The sequence below is a fragment of the Scyliorhinus canicula genome, chromosome 8 (genome assembly GCF_902713615.1).
Source record: "Scyliorhinus canicula chromosome 8, sScyCan1.1, whole genome shotgun sequence".
NCBI classification, from domain to species: domain Eukaryota; kingdom Metazoa; phylum Chordata; class Chondrichthyes; order Carcharhiniformes; family Scyliorhinidae; genus Scyliorhinus; species Scyliorhinus canicula.
In genome coordinates this window covers 76,989,162-77,003,853 of record NC_052153.1, presented here as the reverse complement: position 1 = coordinate 77,003,853, position 14,692 = coordinate 76,989,162, and the positions used below count along the sequence as shown (strand labels likewise).

At 43.8% G+C, this 14,692-nt stretch overlaps 1 protein-coding gene across 2 annotated transcripts in view; it reads right to left on the bottom strand.

Annotated features, from left to right (window-relative positions):
* Positions 1–1,131: 1,131 nt before the first annotated feature.
* Positions 1,132–14,692, bottom strand: part of LOC119970334 (hippocampus abundant transcript 1 protein-like) — a 104,702-nt gene continuing 91,141 nt past the window's right edge. For both annotated transcript variants that reach the window (XM_038804776.1, XM_038804777.1), the window contains exons 11-12: positions 9,405–9,550; positions 1,132–4,065 (exon numbers count right to left, since the gene is read on the bottom strand). In XM_038804776.1, the coding sequence (XP_038660704.1) occupies positions 3,856–4,065; positions 9,405–9,550 (356 nt within the window). In that variant the 3' untranslated portion in view covers positions 1,132–3,855. The remainder of the gene's footprint in view (positions 4,066–9,404; positions 9,551–14,692) is intronic.

The window sequence follows — 14,692 nt, the reverse complement described above, 5'->3', positions numbered from 1 at the left end:
GAGAGGAGAAGAAGAGGAGAGAGGAGAGAGAGAGGGAGAGAGAGAGAGAGAGAGAAGAGAGAGAGAGGGAGAGAGAGAGAGAGAAGTAGAGGGAGAGAGAAAGAGAGAAGTAGATAGAAAGGGACAGAGAGAGATTGATTTTTGGTCACTTGAGGATATCACAGAGAATAGGGGGGTGGGGGGGTTGGGGGGGGGGGGGGGGGGTGGTGGGGGGGCAGGCAAGAAAGTGCAGTTGAGCTGAAGATTGGCCACGATCATAACACCAGCCATGATTCAATAGGCTGCATGGGCTATTTGTGCTCCTATTTCTTTTTTTTTTTTTAAATTTAGATTACCCAATTCATTTTTTCCAATTAAGGGGTAATTTAGCGTGGCCAATCCACCTACCCTGCACATCTTTGGGTTGTGGGTGCGAAACCCACGCAAACACGGGGAGAATGTGCAAACTCCACACAGACAGTGACCCAGAGCCGGGATCGAACCTGGGACCTCAGCGCCGTGAGGCTACAGGGCTAACCCACTGAGCCACCGTGCTGCCTTGCTCCTATTTCTTATGCTCTTACTCCAGGCCTTGAACTCAAAACACAATGCATAACTTAGCAGTGACTTTATCCACAGTATGTGCAACTAATCATGTTCCTAAAGTAGAACTAATTCAACTAATTAGAAATCACAGAATCACTAGTGCAGGAGGCCATTCAGCCCGTCAGGTCTGCACCAACCCTCCCACCCGAAAGAGCACCCCACCCAACCTTTTGGATAAGATAGGGCAATTTAGCATGGCCAATCCACCTAACCTGCACATCTTTGGACTGTGGGAGGAAACCCACACAGACACAGGGAGAATGTGCAGACTCCACACAGACAGTCACCCGAGGCTGGAATTGAACCCGGGTCCCTGGCTCTGAGGCAGCCATGCTAACCACCAAAATCATGTGGGTGAATTCAAGTGAAACCAAAATGCCATCAACATTATTGCTGAAAGAAATGACAATGCTAGCGTAGGTTCTAGGTAATAATCCTACATAAAAATGGAGATTGTGATCCTTCAAATAGCAAAATAAAAAACTGGCAAGTGAATTATAAATGTCACAGGTACAACAGAATACACAGTACTACATGACCAGTTTGCTGGGTTTACTTATTTTAATAAATTACTTTGAAGTTTTTTTTTTTAAATGTACATTTTATACAGTTCCAGATGAGGCACATTTGAAGAAAGTGGTAATATAACTAACAGGATAGGAACAATACCAGTGCCAAGATGCCTTTAATCTCTGCTTTTGTGAACTAGTTCAGAAAAATATATTTTATAATATATACTTTTTTTAAAACTGGAAATGACTTTCCTTTTTAGGAATTTTCTTCACAATATACAACACATTGCACTTGAGCACAATCTGTGTGCATACAGATCATTATCAAACTCCACAAAAAGTGACCAGAAATCAGATGAGCCACATTTTCAGTAAATTTAGAAATTCTCAATTAAAAATTTAATGCAAACTTTAGTGCATCTGAAAAATAATGAAGGAACCAGTTATTTTCTCTGAAATCGAAAGCCTATCTTGGACTGTAATGGATAAGAAAATCAATTGGGTGGTTGAGGTTTTGTTGTGGAAAAGACCAATATCAAAGTGCCAATAATGATCTAACAGGTGAATCTGCCAGTGGCAAACTACACCTTGTATTGCCCTTCAGGAGCACAGTTTTATTAATGCTCAATTTTAGAAAATCACACCTCCCCCAACACAATCGCGTGATTGATGACAAATTCTTGCTCTTTGCCACTTTTCTCCACATCACTTATCCAAGTAGAAACTTTATATGGTTTCCAACCAGATATAGGAGTTACAGAATTTAACAGGAAAACTACTACCAAGTAAATTATCACCGTATTTTAAGGCATAGCCTATCCTCAAAATGACCATGTTTAGTGCATTTCTTTACTTGGTATTTGATGGCAAAATAACTCCAGTATAAAGGAAAAATCAAAAAGGATTGATGAGGACATCCATATAGATAATATTGAAAATTTGATTCACGAAAATTTGGGGGGGGGCTCTGAAAATTAGATTTTTCACTAATTATATCTGATCATTTAAACACAGCCACGGGGAAACCATTTTCCAAAGTTTACAAAAAAACATCTGAATGAAATGCACAAGTTATACATTTTTATAATCGTATCTAATATTTATTTCTACCAAATTAAGCTTTCTTTCTGGGATTACAAAATTATATTCAATGGAACTGTTTAATTAGTCAAGCTTACCCAAGTACACTGGGTCAAAAGGTCTTTCATGGGAATGTGCTTCTTCCATCAAAATGAACTTCTGGCAAAGCAGACGGTTCAATAATATCGAGAGATTTTAAGTGCCAAAAGAACCGCACAAAACAGCATTCCACTGGTTCACAAGTGAACTCAGTCCAGTTGGTTTATGCTCTAACGCACATAGTAGCAGAGAAGAGATCAGAATTAACGGTAGCAGGCCTACAAAGCTGCTTGCATATAGGATAAAGCTGAGGTAGCAGATTATGTGTTTGAGGCTATGCACGGTTAGCAGCTGAGGCCAAGTGCAAGGAAAGAACAGGGACATGGTTAATCTGCCAAACTGTGACAACTTTCTGCAGTTTTAGGGAAATCTTTTTGACTTTAAAAACAAAAAGCAGCTTTTCACTCCAGTACAAAAAGGTTTCTCTAAATTCCCCACAATATTTGCTTGAAACATTAAATATAAAATTCATGTCAAAAATAGTATTAGATAATCCATACATATTTGTTCTTTAAAAAACTGCAGTTACTTTCGCAGGTAAAGTTTTATCCTTACCTGAAAGTTATATGAAAAATAATCTCCTTTTAATAGATACTTCAAACCACAGCCTTCTCAAAATTAAAAAAAAAGAGATATGCAGTAGGCGCTTGAAATTTTCTTGCTTAACGAGCCTTACAAATGAAAAAAACAAGCGTTTCTTTTAATCTTAGTAGCTCAATTGCCTGGGATGTCGACACCAGAATCTACAGCTTAGTTATTACAACTGTTGCTATTGAATAACTTTTGTTCAATTCATCTATAAGCCAAAGTAGTGAATTTAATATTTCCACAATGTACTGTATTCAAATTTTGTAAGAAGGCTGAGGGAAGTTAGGGTTGTAGTTTCACAGATTGCCTTCTTTAATACTTTGCAAAGTGAAGTTACTTTGATTCTTCCTGATTTGCATAGCCATCTTCAAAAATCTATGTACACATTTCTATGCAAGTCATTTGGATCCCTTCTCTTCACTTCCCCACCTGTGGCATTCTGTGGAATTTCATGAATTCAACGGAAACAAATGCACTGTGATGTATACAGACTTGGTGGATTGGATGATTTTTCATTTTAGGGGTAATAGTATAAATTACCACAGCTAAAGGGAACACAAACTGAAATCCAATTGGTAAAGAGTTTATTATTACAGGGGTAATAAAAAGATCAGATCAACCTTAACAAAATTTTCCTTCCCTGTTTCAATTGGTGTACAAGTTACAACCCTGAGATGTGCCTCAATGTGTCCCTTCTCCAAAATTATCTGGGTGCTGATCATCAGCATCCAATGGAAGTTCTTTTCATCAGGATGACACTTTGGATAGTACTTTAACTGGCAGTGCTGAATATTGGATTCAAGTAGCTTGCATTAAAAATGAAGCAATTAAAACCACATGGCTACATCCACTTCCACAGATCTCAAGGTAGCCCTTCTTCAAAACGTTTCCAATTTTCATAGGCCATTTGGTCTTTCTATGTCCCGTAGATACAGTGGAGTCAACACATTTCTTTATTTAGATCTGCAATTTTTCTTCAAAGCTAATATCCTCACACACTGCTGTCCTGCAGCAGTGGCTCATTGTCCTCGTCACTGCTAATGGGGGGAGTGGTGGGATTGTTGCCAAGACTGCTGCTATGCTTCCTTGCAGTACTGGCTTTACCAGGGGTGCCATGTTCAGGAATAAATAAGGCGACCATAAAAGCTACCAGGACTGTAATGGCTCCAAACAAGAAAGGTGGTCCAGGGATAATGGAATCCTGAATGAAGAAGAAAGGAATGAAGGAATCAGCAATTGCCAACAGCTCACATTTATATTGCATCTTTATAACACTGGAAAAATATTCAAACATGTTTTACTTTGAATATTGGAATGGGGATTCAAATTTAGTCAAAAAAGCTTTAAGGGAGTCTTAAAGGAGGTGGTAGTTTTGGGAAAGAATTCTAGCAATGGACACCAGACAGCATGGATTTGTTAAAGGAAGGTCCTGCTTCACAAAAATGATTGAATTCTTTGAGAATCAGAAGGGTTGATGAAGGTAGTGCAGTGGATGTTCATAGAATCTCCACAGTGCAGGAGGCCTTTGGCCCATCGAGTCTGCACCAACCATGCAAAGCCCAATCCCCCTGCCCTTTCCCCATAACCCCATCTAATCTTTTGGACACACTTGGGGGCAATGATTATGCCCAAATGACCTAATTTGCACATCTTTGGACTGTGGGAGGAGACCAGAGCACCCAGAGGAAACCCACGCAGACAAGGGGATAAAGTGCAAACTCCACACAATCATCTGAGGTTGGAATCAAACCCGGGTCCCTGGTGCGGTGAGGCAGTAATGCTAACCACTGTGCCATGTACATGGATTTAGTAAGGCATTTGACAAGGTCCCACATGACAGATTGGTCAAAAAAAGTAAAAGCCCATGGGATACAGGGCAATGTAGCAAACTGGATAAAGATTTGGCTTAGTAACAGGAAACAAAGAGTCACCGTCAATGGATGCCCTTGCGAATGGAAAGTTTCAAGTTGTGTTCCACAGGGCTTGGTGTTGGAACCCTTACTGTTTGTTATATATTAATGATTTGGACAAGAATGTGGGGGGGGGGCACAATTGGGAAATTTGCAAATAACACAAAGATTGGCCCAGTAATAATCTCTAAAACAATATAGATGGTTTGCTGGAGTGAGTGATGAAGTGGCAGATGGATTTTAACAGAGGTGCGAGGTCAATTTAGGGCAAATATTTATAGAGAGTACACAATAAATGGGAATATACCAAGAGGGGTAGGTGATGAGAGATCTTGGCACACATGTACACAGGTCCCTAAAGGCAGCAGTTCAAGTAGACAAGGTTGTGAAGAAAGCATATGGAATGCTCTCCTCGATTGGCAGAGGCATGGAATATAAAAGTACGGATATAATGTTGGAACTGTATAAACACTGGTGAGGCCACAACTGGAATATCGTGCACACTTCTGGTCGCTACATTATGGGAAGGATGTAATTGCTCTGGAGCGAGTGCAGAGGCAGTTTACAGGAATGTGGGCTGGGAGAGAAAAATGTAGCTACGAGGAGATTAGATAGAGTGGGGCCGGTTTAGCTCAGTGGGCTAGACAGCTGGTTTGTAATGCAGAACAAGGCCAGCAGCGCGGGTTCAATTCCCAGTACCAGCTTAACTGAACAGGCACTGGAATGTGCGACATGGGGCTTTTCACAGTAACTTCATACTTGTGACAATGAAAGACTATTATTATCTTCCTTGGAACAAAGGAGGCTGAGGGGTGACGATTGAGGTGTACAGAAATAGAGAGTGGATAGGATAAAATTGTTTCCCTTGGCAGAGAATTTTAGAACCGGGACATAGATTCAAGATATGTGGCAGAAGGTGGAGAGGGGATAACAGAAAGATTTTTTTTTCGCGCAGAGGGTAGTGAGTGTCTGAAATTTGTTCCCCGAGTTGGTAGTGGAGGCAGATACCCTAAACTCTTCTAAAAAAAAGTACCTGGATCTGCACTTTAAGTGCTGCAAGCTACATGTCTATGGGTCGGGTCCAGGAAGGTGGGATTAGAAAAGGCACCTGGGTGTCCTCTGGCTGGCACGGATAGGATGGGTCGAATTGTCTCCTTCTGTGCTGTAATTTTTCTATGATTCTATAACTGAAAACATGTCAGGGGTTGGGCACAAAGTCGGTAATGCAAAGGCAGGCAGAAGTGACAGTTTGAGGGCGAGAGTTATAGAGCTGACAAAGGTTACAAAGATAGGTGGGGCTATGGAGAGATTTAGATATTCTCATTCTTGTATTTAAGAAATTGGGGGAACAGGGACCAATGAGGTTTAGCAAAGGCAGGGATTTCAGGTAAACGGGACTTCATGTGGGACAAGATATAGCTTTAGATGAGCTCCAACTTAAAAAAAAAAAAGAGGGTGAATAACAGAAAGCCAGCCTGTGGCGTTGGAATAAGCATTAGAGTAACCAAGTCCAGAACAAAAGGGGTTTTAGTGGCAGATGGACTGAGAAAGCATCTTGTTATGGAGGTGGAGCCAGCCAGTGTTTGTGATACAGAAGATATGGGGTTTGAATAAGAGCTGAGCCAAATAGGATGCTGAGATTGTGAACAATATGGTTTAGCCGGAGACAGTGACAGGAGTGGGAAATCGTAGACAGCGGCTGAAGTGGAATACAAAGGCTTGAGTTTTTCCAACAATCAGCTGGAGAGAATGGCAACTCAGACAAGGCTGGTTGGCGTATAAATAAACCAGCAATATAGACGCTCTAGTGCGCTTGAGAGAGGGTGTAGAAAAGTTAATCAGGTGGCATCAGCATGTAAGTAGAGCTTGATCTCATATCTGCAATGAAATCAGCAATATTACAATGAGGAAAAGCCAAGACTAGAACCTTGGGATAATCCAAAGATAATGATGGAAGGGCTGGAAGAGAAATGTTAAAAGGAGAACAAGCACTCATGGAGCTAGCCAATTTTACTTTGCAGATGTTAGGTGTTATTTTCCTTTGTGGCTAGTATTAGTTAAAAGCCACAGAAGAAAATGTCTTCCTTACAGAACAGAGTACTGGGGAAGATCTTCAGTTCACTAACTGCCTGAGGATAGGAGAGGAGATGTGGAAGAGAGAGAGGAAAGTACATTAAAATAGGTACTCGGTGGGCTTCCTGAACTTCTTGTGCAAAGAACAAATTGCAGATTTTCACAGAACAGAATTAGTTGCATTTTTGAAGTACGAGATTTCCGTAAACTGGTGATAAATTAACAAACTGTCCCATCTTTATGACAGAAGTTAAATACGGCACAATACTGAAGCATCAAAAGGTTTGTGCAACATGCCGGAAAATGATTAATAAAACGAAATGCAGCAAATCAATGTTCATTAGGTAAGGATTAAAGCACTTCATAGTCAAGACAAGGGCAAAAATAACGGGTAGGAATTTCCCACAGAGTGCTGACTGAGGTGGGAAAACAGACATGAAGCTCACCACTGCAGTCGACTTTTCTCTTCAGATAATAAAGCACTTGGTGCAACAAAATATGCAGCCATAGCCACGCTGTCATGGTTCAGGGCCCTGTTTTTAAAAAGGGCACTCCAAAACAAGATCTAAACCCCCACAGGCGAAGGGAGACCGCCCCTACCACAGAAAATGGGGACCCCTCAACCCTCCTGCAGAAAAGCGAGATCGCCCCCAAGCCCCCCACCCTCCTTTCCCAAAAGGAGCTTATGGAGGTTTCCCTTCATACCTGTGGGCAGTGCTGGGGAACTGCCTGGGTATGTTCCCGTCCCCTGAGGGCTATACTTACTTGAGCATCCCTGACTGGTTTTCAAAAATGTGAACTAGGTACTGGGAACCTTGCCAACGTGATGAGAATTCCTAAAGTGGAGGGATGATATGGTGAGGAAGTCTGTGAATTATAATTAAATATATTGTAATGAGGTTTCCTTGTTAAGTTACTGGCTGGGGGGCAGGGAAAATCAAAGTGAGATTTTGCAGGCGAGACTCTCGGTTTCCAGCTCTTACAGGACTTTGCGTCTTTGTTGCTATTTGTACTCGCGCTCGCGGTGAACACGGGCACAAAATTCCCCCCAACTTCATACTTTCAGTGTAATCAAATAATTTTCTTTTCTTTTTAAATAAATTTAGAGTACCCAATTATTTTTTCCAATTAAGGGGCAATTTAGAGTGTCCAATCTACTTATCCTGCACATCTTTGGGTTGTGGGGTGAAACACACGCAGACATGGAGAGAATGTGCAAACTCCACACGGACAGTGACCCAGGGCCGGGATTCGAACCCGGATCCTCAGCGCCGTAGGCAGCAATGCTAACCACTGTGCCACCGTGCTGCCCTACGTTATCAAATAATAAGTAAAAATCTGCTTCCATTTCAAAGGGAATTACTTGCCTGAAACCATGCAGAGGATATAAAAATGCTGCAACAAAGCATTAAATTGCAGATGTTAGAAAGACTATGAATGCAAATGTTGTTGTTTCTTTTGCATGAAGCTTTATCAATTAATTATTGGGAAGTGTGATCATATAGCATTTTTACTTATTGATTGGAGGATTGGACATAATAATAATAAACATTCCATCTCAATTTTCTGTTGACCATCTCGCTGGAGTACATTAATGCTCTGATTTAGGAGCTTGGGCACAGCACCACTAATAAAAACATGGGAGCAAGTTACTTTACCATCCTGAAACTAAGAAAATGCTGCATTGCAAGAGATAACAAGGTGGGAATATTTTTTTCAAAAAAGATCAGCTTTGTGATACGATATTGAAGAGATGACAAAGGGAGCGATTTAATGGCCACAGGAAGTTAGAAAGCTAGAGGCAGTTTCCCCTCGCTACCAGACGCAAAGCCTTTTCCACTATGGGGCTGGTTTAGCACACTGGGCTAAATCGCTGGCTTTTAAATCAGACCCAGGCAGGCCAGCAGCACAGTTCAATTCCCGTACCAGCCTCCCCGAACAGGCGGCAGAATGTGGCGACTAGGGGCTTTTCACAGTAACTTCATTTGAAGCCTACTTGTGACAATAAGCGATTTTCATTTCATTGTACCCAAAGACCGATTAAAAAGTGAAGTATTGCAATTAGCTTAAGATCCTTATTTGATGGTGCCAGGTTCGATCCCGGCCCCAGGTCACTGTCTGTGTGGAGTTTGCACATTCTCCCATTGTCTGCATGGGTCTCACCCCACAACCAAAAAGATGTGCAGGGTCAGTGGCATGACCACGTTAAATTGCCCCAATTGGAAAAAAAAATTGGGTACTCTAAATTTATAAAAAGAAAAAAAAAATCCGTTACTTGGTCTGTAAGCCACATGATCATTCATTGATATTAGGAGTCAGGCAGAAACGGATTTGTTTTTGAAATTCAAATTGAAATCCAAGGTTGATTTCAATGGAATTGAAAGGTAGTTCATATCCAAATAACAACTCAAAATACTATCAGAACTTAGGGTTACTGATGGTAGAACAAATTCAATGGAAACCAAGGTTTTTTTTAAGACCTTCAGTTGAAGTTAAATGTGAAATATTCTACTGTATTAGAATACAATCTCCTAACATGTCAGATGTCAAAATTTACCTCCATTTTGGAATTTTGTACATGGACCTTCTCGTCAGGGGTAGCATCCAGCTCCACATGAAACATGTAGAAAATAAAACCATATAGAGCAGGTCCAAGGCCATTGCACAACCCTCTGATTCCTGTGACCATTCCCTGCACAACACCTAAAGAAATCAAAATATTAAAATTATTTGAAAAGATACAGAAGCTTAACTGGCAACTTAATAATGATGTCACAACAATAATTTCCTTTCCTTTTAGAAAAAAAAAAAGAGGGAAGAAACTCCTGGTCTTAAAAAAAAATCCACCTTTTATCTTTGCAATTTGGTGGCTACAACAATAATTAAATGTAAGTTCAATGTTGGTATTACACTGGCTACCTCAATTCTTTTCAGTACCATCAAAAACCCATGAGGCATATTTCAGAGAGATCGGAATTTGAGGAAGTGTTGCATTTCCAGAAACGCATTGCGTAACTGAACTGCTCCTCGGATAATTATTGCCTTTAAGTTTATCAGAAAGGTGAGAGCAGGGGGATGAAGAAAAACAGTGTTTTTTAAAAAGTTAAAATGATAGATAATAAGGGAGAGTTAAGGGAGGTGGTAGCATAGTGGCATTGCCATTGGACTAGTGACCTGAGGCCCAGAGTCATGGTCTGGGGACCCAGCTTCAAATCTCACCACAGCAGATGGTGACATTTGAATTCAGTAAAATCTGGAATAAAAGTCTAATGATGGCCATGAGCCATTATCAGTTGTTGCAAAAACCTACCTGGTTCACTAATGGTGAATGTTCTTACCTGAAATGGCCTACATGTGACCCCAGACCCACGTCAAGTGGTTGACTCTCAAATGCCCTCTGCAATGGCCCAGCAAGCCACTCAGTTCAAGGGCATGGGATGGCCAACAAATCCTGGCATTTGCCAACAATGCCCACCTCCATGTATGAATTTAAGAAATCTACAACAAAATCAGTCTGCAAAAGGTATAGCGATTGGTTGGGGTGTATTTGCTACGTGCAAACCTGTGGCATCTACTAAGAAGTACAACTTGCAAACAGTAGCAACAGGAATTTGGTGCGGGGGGGGGGGGGGGGGGGGGGGGGGGTTGTTAATTTTAACCGAGGGATAACAGAAAATACACAAATAATCAAATCAGTAATTGTATAAATCAAAGGGTACTTTTATTTAAGAAAAAGGACGGGATTGCTGAAATTGTCTGCAATTCCTGTGCCGATTGGGATCTCCAGGAGGCGGTGTGTGTAGAAAATGCCTCCATTGTTCAAACACAATTTCAAGGTTTCTGAGCTTAAGAAACAAACAGTCAGAGGCATTTCTCAGAACACCTCTTGTATGTTCCAAGAGGTGGTCATCAAGCAGCTACAGATAGTTTCAGAGAACAGTAAGTAGGTGTCCATCTGGGAGGGTAAGAGGTGGCAGGCAGTGCAAGAACCTTCCAGGCATTTGCCACTCCCAAGACCAGTTTTCAACACTGAATATTAGAGCGTGACAACAGACTGGACTGGAGCCTAGAATACATCCATGCACTATGGGGCAAATAATTTTAAAGGGGAGGGGAGCAAGGAGGCACAAGAAAATGAAGAACTAGACTGTAAAGTTCAAATCTCACCCTGACACCCTGAATTCAATTAATTAATAAATCTGGAATAAAATGACAACCATCATTAGTAATAGTCATAAGATGCCCAGATTGTTCTCAGAAGTCATTTGGTTCAGTCCTTAACCGGTCTGTCCTAGCACAGCAATCCCAGCCCAGTCAACCACAAACGGTTCTCCTCATTAACATCTAGGGACCTGTACCAGAATTTGAAGAACTGTCCCACAGACTAATGAAGCAACAGCCTGACCTGGTAGGTCAATTACCACCTACAACAGATAGTGCTCCTTCATGTTGAAAACCGCTTGGATTGAGTAACAAGGGTATCAGAACACAATGCACTTTTGGGTATGAGAATTTAATTGTCACCACCAAGTGTCACTGGTTATCACCAATAACTGAGCTGGTTGATTCCTGAAGGGCATAGCTATTGAACGCATCTACAAACGAGCCTGTACGTGACAGGATCGATAAGCTTGGCCATTGCACAGTTCTGTAGAGACAAATTCCTTGACACAGGGGACACTCTCCACAGTGATATCAGGCAGTGCCACCAAGTTAAGCAGAATAGACTCAATAGATCTAGTAGTTCAAACTGAGCATCCAGACTTCCGGTGTGCACCATGGAGTGAGTGATCTCACAGAGGCAGCTCCTGCCCAAGGTTACAGAAAAGAGCTCTTTTTTGGGCGGCACGGGTTGGAATGTCGATGAAAAGGCGTAGGTGAATGTTCGAGGAGTACTTTCCCCCAGGAATAGTATGTTTCTTGGTTATCAGACCCTCAGAAACAGTGCAAGATTTGGCTGATTTGGCTGAAGCAGCAGCAGACAAAAGCCTCTGCAAGCATGCAGGCGGGGGAAGGGCCAGCTTAGAGGCCTCAAGCTGACTTGAGGGCCTTTATGAAAGCTGAATTCTAGCAGCAGAGGGAAGAACTGTGAAAAGATCTCACCAAGGCCATTGAAGAAGCGGGGACGGACTTCCGGTAGCGGTGATGCGGAGCTAAGCCGCACGTTCAGTGGCTCCCGCTATTTTCGGACTTTGGGGCTCTTTTAAGGGCTCGTAGTGGTGCTGTTTGGACTTTTCCCCGTGTGGGAACACTCCTTCTCAGATTCTCCACCGGTGGATGGCCTGGACTAGTAGTGGAGCGGTCAGAAAATCGGCTTTGGAAACTTCCGGTTGCGGCTATGCGGAGCTAAGCCGCATCGCAGCCCCCGCTACTTAAGGGCTTTTGGGCCGATTTGAGGGCCCCAAACGGCGCTGTCTCAACGAATCCCAGTGAGGGAAGGTGTCTAGAGGAGCATTCCCCATAATGTATGGTGCTCACCCGGAGTGGGGTAAAGGAAAAAGCTGCAGCAGCTCCCCAAGAAAAGCGGGGGAAGGAGGACAAAATGGCGGCCGGCGGAACACCCGAGGACTGGTGGAAGTGGGCGCAGGAGCAGCAAGCCTCTCTTCTGCGCTGTTTTGCGGAGCTGAAGGCTGAGTTGCTGGACTCCCTGAATGCGACTACCAACAAGCTGCTTGGGACCCAGGCGGCCCAGGAGGTGTCCATTCGGGAGTTGCAGCAGCAGGCCGCTGAGTGGGAGGAGGAGGCCGTGGTCCTCGTGGGGAAAGTGGAGTTGCACGAGGCACTTCACAAAAAGTGGCAAGACCGCTTGGAGGAGCTGGACGTTCGCACGAGGTGAAAGAATTTGAGGATCCTGGGCCTGGCAGAGGGGCTGGAGGGGTCGGATCTCCCATCGTACGTGACCACGATGTTGAGCTCGTTGATGGGAGCGGGGTCCTTCCATTTGCCCCTGGAGCTTGAGGGAGCTCACAGAGTGCTGGCCAGGAGGCCCAAGGCAAATGAACCCCCACGGGCGGTGCTGGTGCGGTTCCATCGACTTAGTGATCGGGAGTGTGTGCTGCGCTGGGCCAAGAAAGAGAGGAGCAGCAAGTGGGAGAATTCGGTAGTGCGAATCAAACTGAGCATCCATCAGGTGCTGTGGGCCATCTGCAGCAGAATCATATTCAATCACAATCAATAACCTCATGGCCCAGAATTTCTCACTCCACCATTACAATTAAGCCAGGCAATCCAACCATGGGTCAAGAGGAGTGCAGGAAAGTATGCCAGGAACCATGTATACTTAATGAGATGCCAAACTGGTGAAGGTAGAATACAGGACTACAAGTTAAAAAGCAACTGTATGCTATAGACAGAGCTAAGCGATCCCAAAACCAAGTCAGATCTCCTTGCCATATCTAGACATGCATGGTGATGGACAATTAAACAATTAACAGAGGCAGCAACTCCAAAAACATCCCCACCCTCAATCTTTCGATTGGCTGGTTTCACCCTGTGGGCAGGGACGGTAGCGAGGATAAGAAAGGTGCTGTTCCAAAGAGAGCAGCAGTCGGGGGGAGGGGGGGGGGCTTTGCCCTTCCAAACTTCTTGCACTATTACTGGGCGGCGAATGCAACGAAGGTGCGGGATGGAGTATGGAGACGGAGGCTCTGTGGATGCGGTAGGGGGCGGGTTCATGTAAAGGGTTGGGGGCGCTGGCAACGGCATGGCTACTGTTCGCCCCGTGGAGGTATTCGGCTAATCCTGTCCTGGTAGCCACACTGAATATTTGGGGGCAATTCCAACAGCACTTCAAGTTGAGGGCAGGGTCGAGGTCGATGCCAATAAGAGGGAATCACTGGTTTGAGCCAGGGAGGATGGATGTGAGGTTCTGGGGATGGGAGGAGAAAGGGGTAAAAGAGATGAAGGATTTGTTTCTGGAGGGGCGATTTGCAAGTTTAGAGGAGCTGGGGGTGATGTATGGGCTCCAGTGTGAGGAGGGCTTCAGGTATATGCAGGTGCAGAATTTTGCAAGAAAGGTTTTGCTGAGCCTCCCAGTGGCACAGTCCTCCTCGTTGTTGGAAGAGGTGCTGCAGGTGGGGGGAGAGAGGGGTCGTTTCAGCCATCTACAGAGGATTATGGAGGAGGATAAGGGGTGCGTGGAAGGGGGTATGGCCAAATGGGAGGAAGAGTTGGGAATGGGGCTGAAAGAATTATGGTGTGAAATGCTGTGATGGTCAATACCTCGACCTGGTGTGCGGGGATGGGGTTGATTGAATTAAAAGCGATGCATGGGGCACACTTAACAAAGGCAAGGATGAGCCAGCTGATTATGAGGGGGTGAAGGATAGTTGCGAGTGGTGCAGGAGAGGCCCAACCTATCATGTCCATATGTTGTGGTCCTGCCTGAAGCTGGAGAAATATTGTGGGCCATTTTTCTACATCATGCCCATGTAGAATTGGAGCCAGGCTCCTGGAGGCCATATTCAGGGCGTCAGACCTGCCAGAGCTGCAGATGGGCGGAGGCAGATATTTTAGCCTTCGCCTCGTTGATTGCTCGCAGGCTCTGTTGGGGTGGAGGTCAGCTTCTCCCCTCCAGTGCCTCCGTGTGGCTGGGGGATCTAATGGAGTTCCTGCGTTTGGAGAAGGTGAAATTTGCTCTGAGAAGAGGAAGAGGAGGGATTCCACCAGATAGGGGTTGTTCGTTTTATCTTTTGGTGACCTGGTTGTTGTCAAAAGGTAAAGGGGGTGGGTTGGGTATTGTAAGAATGGTAAAATGTTGAAAACGTGAATAAAAATATTTTTCAAAAAAAAAAAATACTGTGGCTAAACAACAGGGCAGGAGCTGGAACTCCTGCAGCAAGTAAC